The sequence below is a fragment of the Puma concolor genome, chromosome D1 (assembly GCF_028749965.1).
Source record: "Puma concolor isolate L17-30 chromosome D1, mPumCon1.1.hap2, whole genome shotgun sequence".
Lineage (NCBI taxonomy): Eukaryota > Metazoa > Chordata > Mammalia > Carnivora > Felidae > Puma > Puma concolor.
The window spans coordinates 51,093,541-51,106,393 of NC_141676.1; the positions used below are offsets into that span (position 1 = coordinate 51,093,541).

At 39.6% G+C, this 12,853-nt stretch overlaps 1 protein-coding gene across 1 annotated transcript; it reads left to right on the top strand.

Annotated features, from left to right (window-relative positions):
- The first annotated feature begins 1,802 nt into the window (after nucleotides 1-1,802).
- LOC112865655 (olfactory receptor 10A3) lies at nucleotides 1,803-2,823 on the top strand. Its single transcript, XM_086679401.1, has one exon. The coding sequence runs from the start codon at nucleotides 1,879-1,881 to the stop codon at nucleotides 2,821-2,823; it is 945 nt and encodes a 314-aa protein (XP_086535527.1). The 5' UTR covers nucleotides 1,803-1,878.
- Nucleotides 2,824-12,853: the final 10,030 nt, after the last annotated feature.

Sequence of the window (12,853 nt, forward strand, 5' to 3'; positions counted from 1 at the left end):
GCTTCCTGGGAGGAAGATGGTCAGCTGGGCCTGGGACTGGTGGGCCCAAAGGACTCAGGCAGCATATATGCCTTCTAGGTGCCCACCCACTTTTCTACCTTCCCTTCAGCTCTGTCCTCATCTGAATGGAGGAGAAGCATGCAGTTTTCTGTGAACAAATCAGAGAAACACTCATGTCAGGTCCAGGGCTACCTTCCTGCTGCAAACCACATGAGTGAACCTGAGTCCAGGAAGAGTCAAAGACTCATCTTGGAGGTAGTAGCAGAGTTAGGACCCCTATAGGGTCTGCAGGGTCTCTCTATTCCCTTGACTTATTTTTCCTTCAGACACTATATTCCTTGAAGGCAGAGTCCAGGTTTCTAAATTTTAATATTTATTCTTTGATATATTCAACAAATGTTGGTGTTGCATTTATTATATCATTCATTATCTGTTCCGGGCACTGAGAACATAGGAAAGAATAGAACAAAACAAAGTTTCTGTCTTTCTGGAGCTTACATGCCAGAAGGGGGAGTTAGATAATAAGCAAAAGCCCAAATACTATGTGTTATTTCAGCTGGTGATGAGTGTTATGGCAAAATATAAACCAGGGAGATGGGAGTCACAGGGTGCTGGAGTAGGGGATAGGGGCTGCTATTTTGTGTTGTGTAGCCAGGAAAGACCTCTCTGTTGAATTTATGTCACAAATGTATCTTTGAGGGTACACAGGCTCCCACATGATAGATATGCAATCAGTGTTTATTAAATTGTTAATGGTTAAATGAACTTGCTAATAGTGTGTGTGTGGTGGGGGGAGAGGGAGAGAAGGAGGGAGAGGGAGGGGGAGAGAGAGAGAAAGAGAGAGAGAAAGAGAGGTTAAATCACAGGACCAGAATAACTAAAAATGGAATTTTATATAGCCCCCAAAGCCACTTTATGGTCACAAGGATGGACGGTGGAGAAGTGACCTCTAAAGTTTCCCATTTAGACGTATTTCAATATAATTAGTCCCATTCTAACCAGAAATCAATATGCTTGAAACAATTTACTTATGTTCAGTTGAGATAAGTGCATCTAAAATTCAATCCCTTTTGAGTGTTTCTCTGCTTGTTTGGGTATATTATTCATGTATTTCATTTTTTAATTTTAAAGTTTATTTATTCTTGAGAGAGAGAGAGAGAGAGAGAGAGAGAGAGAGAGAGAATGAGCTTGAGCAGAGGAAGGGCAGAGAGAAGAGAGAGAGGGAGAGAGAGACTACCAAGCAGGCTTCAGGTTGTCAGCGTGGAGGCTGACCCAGGGCTCAATCCCATGAACTGTGAGATCATGACCTGAGCCAAAACCAAGGGTCAGACACTCAACTGACTGAGCCACCCAGGTTCCCCTCATGTATTTCATTTTTAACAAGGCAAGAGAAATGTATTTTGAATTTTGGCATTTGTAATAAATATTCATCAAAATTTGTTTTAATTTTGAATTAATAGTTATAAACTTGTGTCTTTTTTTGTTATTTATTTCAAACACTTTATTGGAAAAATCACATGTAAATATACAATTGGAAAGAACAGAAATGCATACATGAATATCATGGACAATGGATTACATGTTTTAAGAATGGGATTTATTTTCAACCTAACAAAAAAGCTGCCAGAGAACACTTGCTTTTCATAAACTGAAAGGAATATTTCTGAGACAAAATTCCTCATTTCATTTGTATTTGAAAGATTCACTATTCTAATATATTGGCTATTCTCAAGATTTTCCAACTTGAAGATCTGTCAAAATGAACTCACGATTACATCTTCTGCCAATCATTTCAGACTAAAACTCTCAGCTTTTGGACCGTGACTTCATAACTTATATACATATGTCCACAAAAATAATATACTCTCCACCACTGAAATGAAAAGGCAAAATCAAAGCTCTGTGGTTGAATTCATCCTCTTGGGCTTTTCTAACTTTCCTGAACTCCAAGAGCAGCTCTTTGGGGTTTTCTTGGTTGTTTACCTTGGGACTCTGATGGGAAATGCCATCATTATAGTCATCATCTCCCTGGAACAGAGCCTCCACGTTCCCATGTACCTGTTCCTGCAGAACCTGTCTGTGGTGGATGTGAGTTTCAGTGCAGTCATTATGCCTGAAATGCTGGTGGTCCTCTCCACTGAAAAAACGTTAATTACTTTTGCAGAATGTTTTGCACAGATGTATTTTCTTCTTCTTTTTGGTGGGACTGAATGTTTTCTCCTGGGGGCGATGGCTTATGACCGATTTGCTGCAATCTGCCATCCCCTGAGCTACCCAATGATTATGAACAAAAGGGTTTTCATGAAATTAGTAATGTTCTCATGGGTCTCAGGGATCATGGTGGCTACTGTGCAGACCACATGGGTTTTCAGTTTTCCTTTCTGTGGCCCCAATGAAATCAATCATCTCTTCTGTGAGACTCCCCCTGTGCTAGAACTTGCATGCGCAGACACCTTTCTGTTTGAAATCTATGCATTCACTGGCACCATTTTGATTGTCATGGTCCCCTTTGTGTTGATTCTCTTGTCTTATATTCGGATTCTCTTTGCCATCCTGAAGATGCCATCGGCCACTGGGAGGCAAAAGGCCTTTTCCACCTGTGCCTCCCATCTCACGTCTGTGACCCTCTTCTATGGCACAGCCAATATGACTTATATCCAACCCAAATCTGGCTACTCCCCAGAAACAAAGAAGGTGATGTCATTGTCTTACTCACTTCTTACACCTCTGTTGAATCCACTGATCTACAGCTTGAGAAACAGTGAGATGAAAAGAGCTTTGATGAAATTGTGGCGAAGAAAGGTGAATTCACACATATTCTGATTGTGTTGAGAAGCTATGTGCTGTTTGGCCGCTGCTCGACTAAACTCCGTTTAAATATAATAAATGGCCATTCTATATACCTCAGTATTAACATGCTTAATTTGTTATTTTTCCAAGGTCAATAATATATTAGGGATCCCTATATTGGTAGTGTATTATTGTCATTCATTTTTTAATATAATATATAATACAACAGTTAATCTGTTCCTCTGTTACGATCATCTAGATCATTACCGGATTGTTGTCATTAAGACAAAACTTCAATAAACATCTCATTCCATACATCCATATAATCATAGTAATATTTTATTTCTGACAGATTCTTCAAAGTGGGTCTGATGTAATAAAGAGCATGTGTGCTTATAAGTTTTACTAGCTATTAACAGCAGAAGTACTTTTCAAAGTCATTGTAACTTTTCAGACTGACCTGAAGGCCCACTCTGTTGCACTAAGCACTGTAGGGCTTCACGAAACTGACTAGATGAGATTTTTATTCCTGGAGTGAAAACCTGTTCTGTGAATGAGTAAGAAAAGATACATTTATTTTGGGGTGATCAAACTGGTTCCACGTCATGGACTCACACAGATTATTGTTCAAAACAGGATTTCCCTTGGTATATTTCTAGATATTCACCCAATGGTGGGGAGCAAAGAACTACACGAGAAACTTCCCTAAAGTCTCACTTGATACTTGAGTATCTTTTTTCACTTACAGACTACTGTTTTTAGAGACTTTTGTTAAATTTCCTTTGGTTGCCCCAAAGGGCCCCAGACACTTTGTTTATAGACATAGGATGATTCATTTCTTTTATTGTGGGAAACTAAATGATAAACTATTTGGCATATTTTCTATGGTTGTGAGTCAAATCACTAACTATTTGATCTTCCCCAGAACAATTTCTCATCTTGTAACATTTGACAGTTACTTGCTATTCTAATGTTGTTAGTCATAAATAGAGGGACCCCTTTATTGGAACGATATCACTTCTATATCAGCTCCTATTGCGTTAGTTTCTGTTCGAGGGATGGTCATAAAGGGGAAAATACTATTCCCATTGCCATTCAGCTGTGGGAAAAGCAAATTTTTAGTAAATATTGCCTCTGTCAGAAATGAGAAGTAGAGATGCAAAACAGATTGGATTTTCACAAAAAGAAATTTCAACCATCAAATGGTTGAAAGCAGTTTGAATGCTATTTGAATGTTTATAATCTTTTCAGTAGAGCACTAAACATGTACTTGGAAATTTTTTCATTAGAGTTTGTCCTGAAATTTCCTTCTCATAGTCCTGAGGGGGAGCGACTAAATAAGGCCATTCAGGAAAAAAAAAAAAAAAAAAAAAAAAAAGTCTTTGGAAGCCTAATTCCTAAGCCAAATATTCACTTTTTACTTTTTGTTGTTTCCTTTGTTCATTCATTCATTCAATAAGTTTTTGTTAGAGGTGACCATTTATGGGGCTGCCCTGGGTTTATACAGTCTCTGCTCTGAAGGAGTTCACAGCTTATTGGAAGATCACTGACTCTGAGATATCATGAAAGCCACACCACGCTTATGTCTTCATCCCAGGTGAAAAACAGAAGTTGAACTGGCAAGGTCAAGGTTTGATTGAATAATATGATGATGTCTCAGAGTCGTGCCAATTCTCTATTTGGTTTTAACTTTGACAAAAATAGCCAGTCCAAAAGGACCTTGTTGCAACTCTACTCCAAATGGCAGTCGCTTCGGCAGTACCAGCTTCAATCTCATGGCAGCTGGTAGGACTGACCCTTGAAATCATGCTTTCCTGGTGTCAACCACAATCAACATGGATAGGAAAAAAGTGGAACTTTAAAATATAAATCTTGGGGTGCCTGGGTGGCTCAGTCAGTTAAGCACTCGACTTTGGCTCAGGTCATGATCTCATGGTTTGTGAATTCGAGTCCCACATCAGGCTCTGTGCTGACAGCTCAGACATAGCTTCAGATACTCTGTCTCCCTCTCTCTCTGTGTCTCCTCCACTATCTCACACACAAGCTCTCTCTCTCAAAAATAAATAAACATTAAAAAAATAAAGTGTAAATCTTATGATGTCTCTCCTTGTTGAAAACGTTTCAATGGGTTTCTATGTATTCAGGATAAAAAAGCCTTTAGTGTGGTGTGTGGAGCCCAGCTTAACTGGGCCTGCTATGCTTTCTTTCTTTTTTCTTTTTTTAAAGTTTATTAATTTATTTTGAGAGAGAGACAGAGAGACAGAGAGACCGAGAGACAGAGACAGAGACAGCACAAGCAGGGGGCATGCAGAGAGAGAATGCTAAGCAGGCCCTGAGCTGTCAGCACAGAGTCTGACACAGGATTCGATCTCACAAACTGTGGGATCATGACCTGAGCAGATATCAGGAGTCAGCCGCTTAACCAGTTGAGCCACCCAGGTACTTTCTGCCTATGCTTTCTACTCATTCATGCTGCACTCTGCCTTTTCCACACTCATTCACTCACCTACATTCCTGGTGCAAGGTCTGCTTTCCATTTTTTGGTGTCGCGATCCCACTCTGAGCTGAAATTGTCGAAACATGCCTTTGTCTCCATCTGATATGTTTCTCACTCCACTTTTCAACTAATTCTTAATCTTCCTGCAGACCTCCCTTTCCTTATGGTGGCCTTCCTTACTTCTCCCATGTCCCAACTGTCCTTAATTTTTTTCTCCCTCTGAAAACCCTGTCCTTTCTTCATGGCCTTTTATCTAAATTTTCTTTTATGCAGCAGAGTGGGATTTTTTTTTTTTTATTCCTAGTAGGAACTTGCACCCAGTTTCTAAGCTAAACAGAAATGTTTGTAAAGTGACACATGGTGGGGATGTAGAGATGTCCTTAGCTTAGTAAGATAAAGTGCAAGACAACAACTCAAAGAAGTTCATCTTCATAGCATAAAATCTGACGTGTGCTTTTTCATTCAAACTGATCAGGCCATCTTGACGACCTCTGAAGAGTTCCACCTGCCCGCCTTCCCTAAAGCTCTCCCACTTAGTTTTCAATGGTTTGTTCACCACACTCAGCTTTTTTGTAATCTACCTGTGGGGGTCAAAGAAATTTTATAACAACTATAAAATTCTGTTGTCTTTTGATGTATTATCTCCCATCCCCTCCTACATTTCAGTGCCTCAATCATTGCACCAGCCAGTACATTTCCCTCCATAGTTATATAATTCCAAGTTATCATTTCGGAAAGTTTTTATCACTGAATTTCCTGTTGTGCTGGGAGATGTCTACACTCCACATAACAGAAGGGATGGGATCTATAGTCCAGCCAGGTGGTAAAGAGCCAGTCTCCAAACCCTATTTTACTGTCTGCTTTCACTGACTCTTTAAGTACCATCTGCGCTGGTTGGGTTCTCTGACAAGCAGACACTGAGATGGGGTCTCCCCAGGGAAGGAAAGTACCTGGGAAAGATAAAGGGCTGAAACAAGATTGTGCTGGATAAGCCCTTTGACTGCCAACCAGGACTGGAAAAGTTTTCTGCACACCCAACAGGGAGCTCTGGATTGTCCATTAGAGGCATCCTGCGTGGGTCAGAATTAATAAGACCCATGCTCAGTTGTTGACCAGGGGCCTTTCCCAGAAGAGTGTGGTTTGGCTTGGAAGCTGAGTTTGACCATGAAGGGGCAAGTATCAGTCAATCACCACCTCTGCATTCACCTGGGCTGTGAGTCTATTCTTGGAGAGGGATCTGAGCAGCACATTTCCATATCCGCCGCAATGTGTCTAAACGTTTGATGTATAGATAGTTTAAATTGCAAGAGGGAAAGTATAAATTTCCAGCGATATACCAAGGCAAAACCATGTGGAAATAGATATTACTTACTATGGATTTGGCTGGCAACAAAAGCAGATAAAACAAAAGAACCTATACCGCTGTTATATGCTTGTCAAAAACATGTTTGAAGGATATAGTAGAATGTTTAATGAGCTAGAAAACACAAACATAGATTAAGTATACATTTCTCATCTTTGCTAATTACATATGTGTGAATATGATTGAAGGGATAGCGTGGTTTAAGAGGAAACACCAGGAACACACAGCAAGAGTTAAAAAAAAAAACCCTGGGGGGCGCCTGGGAGGCTCAGTCGGTTAAGCAGCCGACTTCGGCTCAGGTCATGATCTCGCGGTCAGTGAGTTCAAGCCCCGCGTGGGGCTCTGTGCTGACAGCTCAGAGCCTGGAGCCTGTTTCAGATTCTGTGTCTCCCTCTCTCTGACCCTCCCCTGTTCATGCTCTGTCTCTCTCTGTCTCAAAAATAAATAAACGTTAAAAAAAACAAAAACAAAAACAAAACCCTGGTCTCAAACACTGGCTCTGCCATCTTCCATGTTTTGCCAGTTACTTCTCCTTTCTGAACATTAGCTTCTTCATCATAAAAGCATGAGGATAGTAATAATACCATTTGAGATACTGTGAGGATCAGCTACAATAACAGTAATAGTAGTTACAGAAGACAACAACAAAAGGATCGCAAGCTGAAGGTCTTGTGTGTCAGGCATCGTGTCAAATGCCAGATACTCTTCTCTCATTGAATACTCACAACAACTATATGAGCTAGATACTATTCACATCTCTGTTCCTTGAATGGTTTTTCTCTCTTCTCTTCTCTCCCCCCCTTTCTCTTTTCTTTCTCTTCCTTCCTTCCTTCCTTCCTTCCTCTCTCTCTCTCCCTTTCTTTCTTTCTTTCTTTCTTTCTTTCTTTCTTTCTTTCTTTCTTTCTTTCTTTCTTTTGTTCTTTCTTTCGTTCTTTCTTTCCTTTCAGGCTTCACTGACAGCACGGAACCAGGAACTCATGACACTGAGAGCAAACATGAGCTGAGATCAAGAGTCTGACACTTGGCCATCTGGGTGGCTCAGTCAGTTGAGTGTCTGACTTTAGCTCAGGTCATGATCTCACAGTCCATGAGTTCGAGCCCCATGTTGGGCTCTGTGCTGACAGCTCGGAGCCTGCTTCAGATTCTGTGTCTCCCACTCTCTCTGCCCTTCCCCTCTTGCGCCTCTGTCCCTCTCTCTCTCTCAAGAGTAAATAAACATTAAAAAAAAAAAAAGTCTGACACTTAACCAACTGAGCCACCCAGGTGCTCCTTGAATGATTTTTTTGAATTTTTTAAATGTTTATTTATTTTTGACAGAGAGAGAGAGAAGGGGGAAGAGAGAGGGGGGAGGGGAAGGGGCAGAGAGAGAGGGAGATACAGAATCTGAAGCAGGCTCCAGGCTCTGAGCTGTCAGTACAGATCCCAAGGTGGGGCTCAAACTCACAAACTGTGAGATCATGACCTGAGCCAAAGTCAGATGCTTAACTGACTAAACCACACAGGAGCCCCTTGAATGATTTCTTCAATAGTCTTTTAGATCTACTACTAGAACTGATAAATAAATACAGTAAGGTTGCAGGATACAAAACCAAAATACAGAAATCTGTTACATTCTTATGCACTAGTAGTGAAGTAGTAGAAAGAGAAACTAAGAAAACAATCCCATTTACAATTGCACCAAAAATGATTAAATGCTTAGGAATAAAGTTAACCAAGGAGACGAAAGGTCTGCACTCTGAAAACTATAAAATACTGATGAAAGAAATGGAAGAGGACACAAAGAAATGGAAAGACGTTCTATGCTCATGGATCGGAAGAACAAATATTGTTAAAAGGTCTATACTACCCAAAGCAGTCTACACATTTAATGCAATGCCTACAAAAATACCAGCAGCATTTTTCACAGAACTAGAACAAATAATCCTAAAATTAGGATTCCTAAAATTAGGAACTAATTTTAATAATTAATCCCTAAAATTAGAAACCACAAAAGACCCCAAATAGACAAAGCAATCTTAAAAAGAGGAAAAAAGCTGGGGCATCACAATCCCAGATTTCAAGATATACCACAAAGCTGTAGTAAACAAAAGAGTATGGTATTGGCATGAAAACAGATACATAGATCCATTGAACAGAGTAGAGAACCCAGAAATAAACCCATGATTATATGGTCATCAATTTTTTACAAAGGAGGCAAAAAGTATGCAATAAGAAAAAGACAGTTTCTTCAAATGGTGTTGGGAAAACTGGTCAGCTACATGCAAAAGAATCAAATTGGACCACTTTTTACACCATACAAAAAAGCAAACTGAAAATGGATTAAAGACCTAAATGTGAGCCCTGAAACCTTAAAAATTTTACAAGAGAACACAGGCAGTAATTACTCTGACATTGGCTGTAGCAACATTTGTCTAGATATGTCTCCTGAGGCAAGGGAAACAAAAGCAAAAATAAACTATTGGAACTATATAAAAATAAAAAGTGTCTGCACAGCCAACAATCAACAAAACTAAAAGGCAACCTACTAAATGTGAGAAGATATTTGCAAATGATATATCCAATAAATGGTTAGTATATAAAATATTTAAAGAACGTATACAACTCACTCAACACCAAAAAAATAATAAGAATCCAATTAAAAATGGGCAGAAGACATAGACATTTTTCCAAAGAAGATGTACAGATGGCCAACAGACACATGAGAAGATGCTCAACATCACGCATCATTAGGGAAATGCAAATGAAAACCACAATGAGATATCATCTCACAACTGTGAGAATGGTTAGTATCAAAAAATAAGATATAGTAAGTGTTGGAGAGGATGTGGAGAAAAATGTTCAGTTTTTCAATAACTTTTCTGTATCAATCATAATGATTAGGAGACTTTTCTCCATTTATCCATTAATGTGGTGAATTAGTTGATTGGTTTTCCTATATTTAACCAACTTTGCATTTCTGGGACTAAATAAACTTGGTCACAATGTATTACCTTTCTAATATACATTCCACTGATTCCCTTTTAGGATTTCTGTATCCACACTCATGAAGATTAGCCTGCAAATTTTCCAGTTGTGCACTGTCCTTGTTCTGTTTTGATATTACAGTTATGCTACCTCCAAAAGTAGTTGGGAACTTTACCCCCTTTTTAATTTTCTGATAGATTTATGGAGGATTGAATTTATTTCTTCCTTCAATGTTTGGTAACATTTATGAACAAATTTATTAAGCATGGGGTTTCCTGTTCTGTAAGGCTTTAATTACCAAGTTCATATCTTGAATAGTTTTTGGACGTAAATTTTCTGTTCTAGTTGCAATTTGGTAAGTTCTATATCTCTGAGCATTCGTAGGATCTAACCTTCAAACATACGGCACAATATTTTTCATAATGTGTGCACGTTCAGTGGTGATGCCCAGTTTTAAAGTTCCTGATGATGGTTATATTTCTTTTCTATCTTTTATTAATCCAACCACAGGTTTATGATTTACTGGACTTTGAACTGTGTTTGGCTTGGCTTTTTTGATCCTCTTTCTATGTGTGCTGACTTTCCATTTAACTAAGAGATGCTTCTTCATGAATGATCTTCGCTATCTCTTTCCTATGTTTTGTTGTTTTTATCTAACACCTGGAAGTGCACACTTAATTCATCATTTTTCATGCCTACTTTTGTGCAGTGGATGCCTTCTGTGCTTCACTATTATTTTCTGCAGAATACTTTCTTTTTTTTTAATTTTTTTTTCAACGTTTATTTATTTTTGGGACAGAGAGAGACAGAGCATGAACGGGGGAGGGGCAGAGAGAGAGGGAGACACAGAATCGGAAACAGGCTCCAGGCTCTGAGCCATCAGCCCAGAGCCCAACGCGGGGCTCGAACTCAGGGACCGTGAGGTCTTGACCTGGCTGAAGTCGGACGCTTAACTGACTGCGCCACCCAGGCGCCCCTGTAGAATACTTTCTAATTTTCTTGCCCATTCATTGTGTTTCAGATGTTATTTACAAAAGTAATCCTCAAGTTTAAACAGGTTGCTATTTCCCAGTTATGTTCAATTATAGACGCCCTGGCAATAGCATTGTGGTCGCACAACATCCTGTATGGTGTAAATCCTTTAACAGTTGTGGATAATTTCTTTGTGGCCCAGTTTATTGTCAGGTATTTGAACACGTCCTGCATGTGATTGAAGACGATGTGCTTTCTTCCCAGTGTTGGATACCCAGTTCTCTATGTGTGCTAGAGTAAGTTGTATGGTGAATATTTTCTTTGTCCTTATGGATTTTTATTTATTTCTTCTATCAATTACGTAAAGAGGCATGTTGCAGTCTCCTGCTATGAGTGATAGTGCTTTAGGTTCCCTTGTGTATCTGTCCATATTTGCTTGTTATGTTTGCAGCCATATTATTGTTTATCACAGATTTAGAATTGTTCTATCTTCTTGGGGGGTTGAACCTTTTCTCGTTACGAAGTGTGACTCTCTTCATCCCTAGTAATGTTTCTCGCTCTGATAATGATATAGTTATCTAAATTTCTCTTGGTTAGCATTTTGGAAGATCTTTCTCCAACTTTTTGTTCCTAACCTTCCCGTGTCCTTCTGATGTAGATGTATCTGTGCTGAGGAATGTTGTGGAGAAAAATGAATCAGGACAGTAGGGTGGGGCTGGAGTTGATTGTTGCATATGTTGACTTAGGAAGATGTCCTGGAGAAGCTGTCCCTGGAGCAAAGAGACTTAAGGGAGTTAGTCTTTTGGTGAGTCAGAGTCCGTGTGCAGGGCAAAGCAAAGGCAATAGCTATGAGGTGAGAACATAGCTGTTGGAATCGAGGACCAGCAAGCAGTCTAGAATGGCTGAGTGAGAGGGTACAAGGGGATGCAATGGAGCTGGCTCACAGAATAATGGGGGAGGAGATCGTTAATCCATGGGTTTGGCTTCTAACCAAAGGGGACAGAGTGCTGTTGGAGGGTTTTGAGCAGAGGCAAGGCAGGAAGGAGAAGCTGAAAGGCCATGGCTATTATCCGGTTGAGAGACAAAAGTAGCTTGGACCAGGGTATTAGCTCAAAGAAAGAGAAAATGCTCACAATGGATATGCTGTGTTTTGAAGACAGAGCCACAGATAGGTTATGGCGTTGACATGGGTTTGGAGGACAAATGACTCCTTGATTTTCAGCCTGTGGAACTAGAAGCTTTGAGCTGCCGTTCCCTGAGATGAGGAATGCTGAGTGCGGAGCAGGTTTAGGGGAAGACTAGGAGTATAGTTCTGGACACACCGATAAATGAAAATGTGATAAGTTCATTTGCAAATGCTATCTTAGTGGCCTGAATTTCATTTCCAACATCCTGTTAGCTAAAGAGATACTTTCAGGGTGTTTTGAAATTTCCAAGGCTTTAGTTTTCTTTTCTACATTTGGCTGTTGTTCTGCTGTTTTGGTGTATGAGTATGTCATGTGTACAAATGCCAACTATTTTGTATTTATTTATATTTTCATTCTGACAGGTATATGATGACTCTTTGTAATTTTCATATACTTATTTTGGGAGGAAAATATAAATTTAGCAATGTAAAAAATGTTGTTTCTCTCTTATATTTACTCTTTCATACCATCTGTTAAATCAACTTTTTATTATTATAACCTTCTCATTTTTATGTCTGTATGGTCTATTTTGTCTGCCAATCTTTGAGGATGGTGTGTTGAGAAATGGTTAATTTCTCTACATTTTGGTTGTTCTTCTATTTAGTACTATTGGCTATAAAATTATAGTTTGACATTAATATTACTTCCTTTTTATCTCTTTTTGCATGTATCTGACATACTTGTACACATTTCATTGACATCTAATCTACATGTAGGAAGTGCACAAATCCTGACTCTACATCTTGACCTCTCCCAAACTGCATATCACCTGTGTTGTCACCACTGACATCAAGAAACAGCATGTGTGACACAAGTGCCCAAGGGACATGGGTTAAGAATCAGGGAGAATACATCTTAGGCAGAATTCCCAAGCTTGGTGCATGTGAATGCTTCATGCCTGGGGTGTCATTCCAGGAGGGTGAATGACATTCCTGGATGGAATGTGGGAATGCAAAGCCCTTTTCCTCAGGATAAGGGCTACATTTCCCATGGACACAGAGTAGACACAATGAATCTCTAAGTGTTGTTGGCAGCCTTATTGCTGCCAGGGGAGGTGAGCTTCCTTGAGAACGGAAGCTG

Excerpts from the sequence above, each read along its gene's own strand:
- LOC112865655 (XM_086679401.1), top strand. The coding sequence starts at position 1,879 with ATGAAAAGGCAAAATCAAAGCTCTGTGGTTGAATTCATCCTCTTGGGC.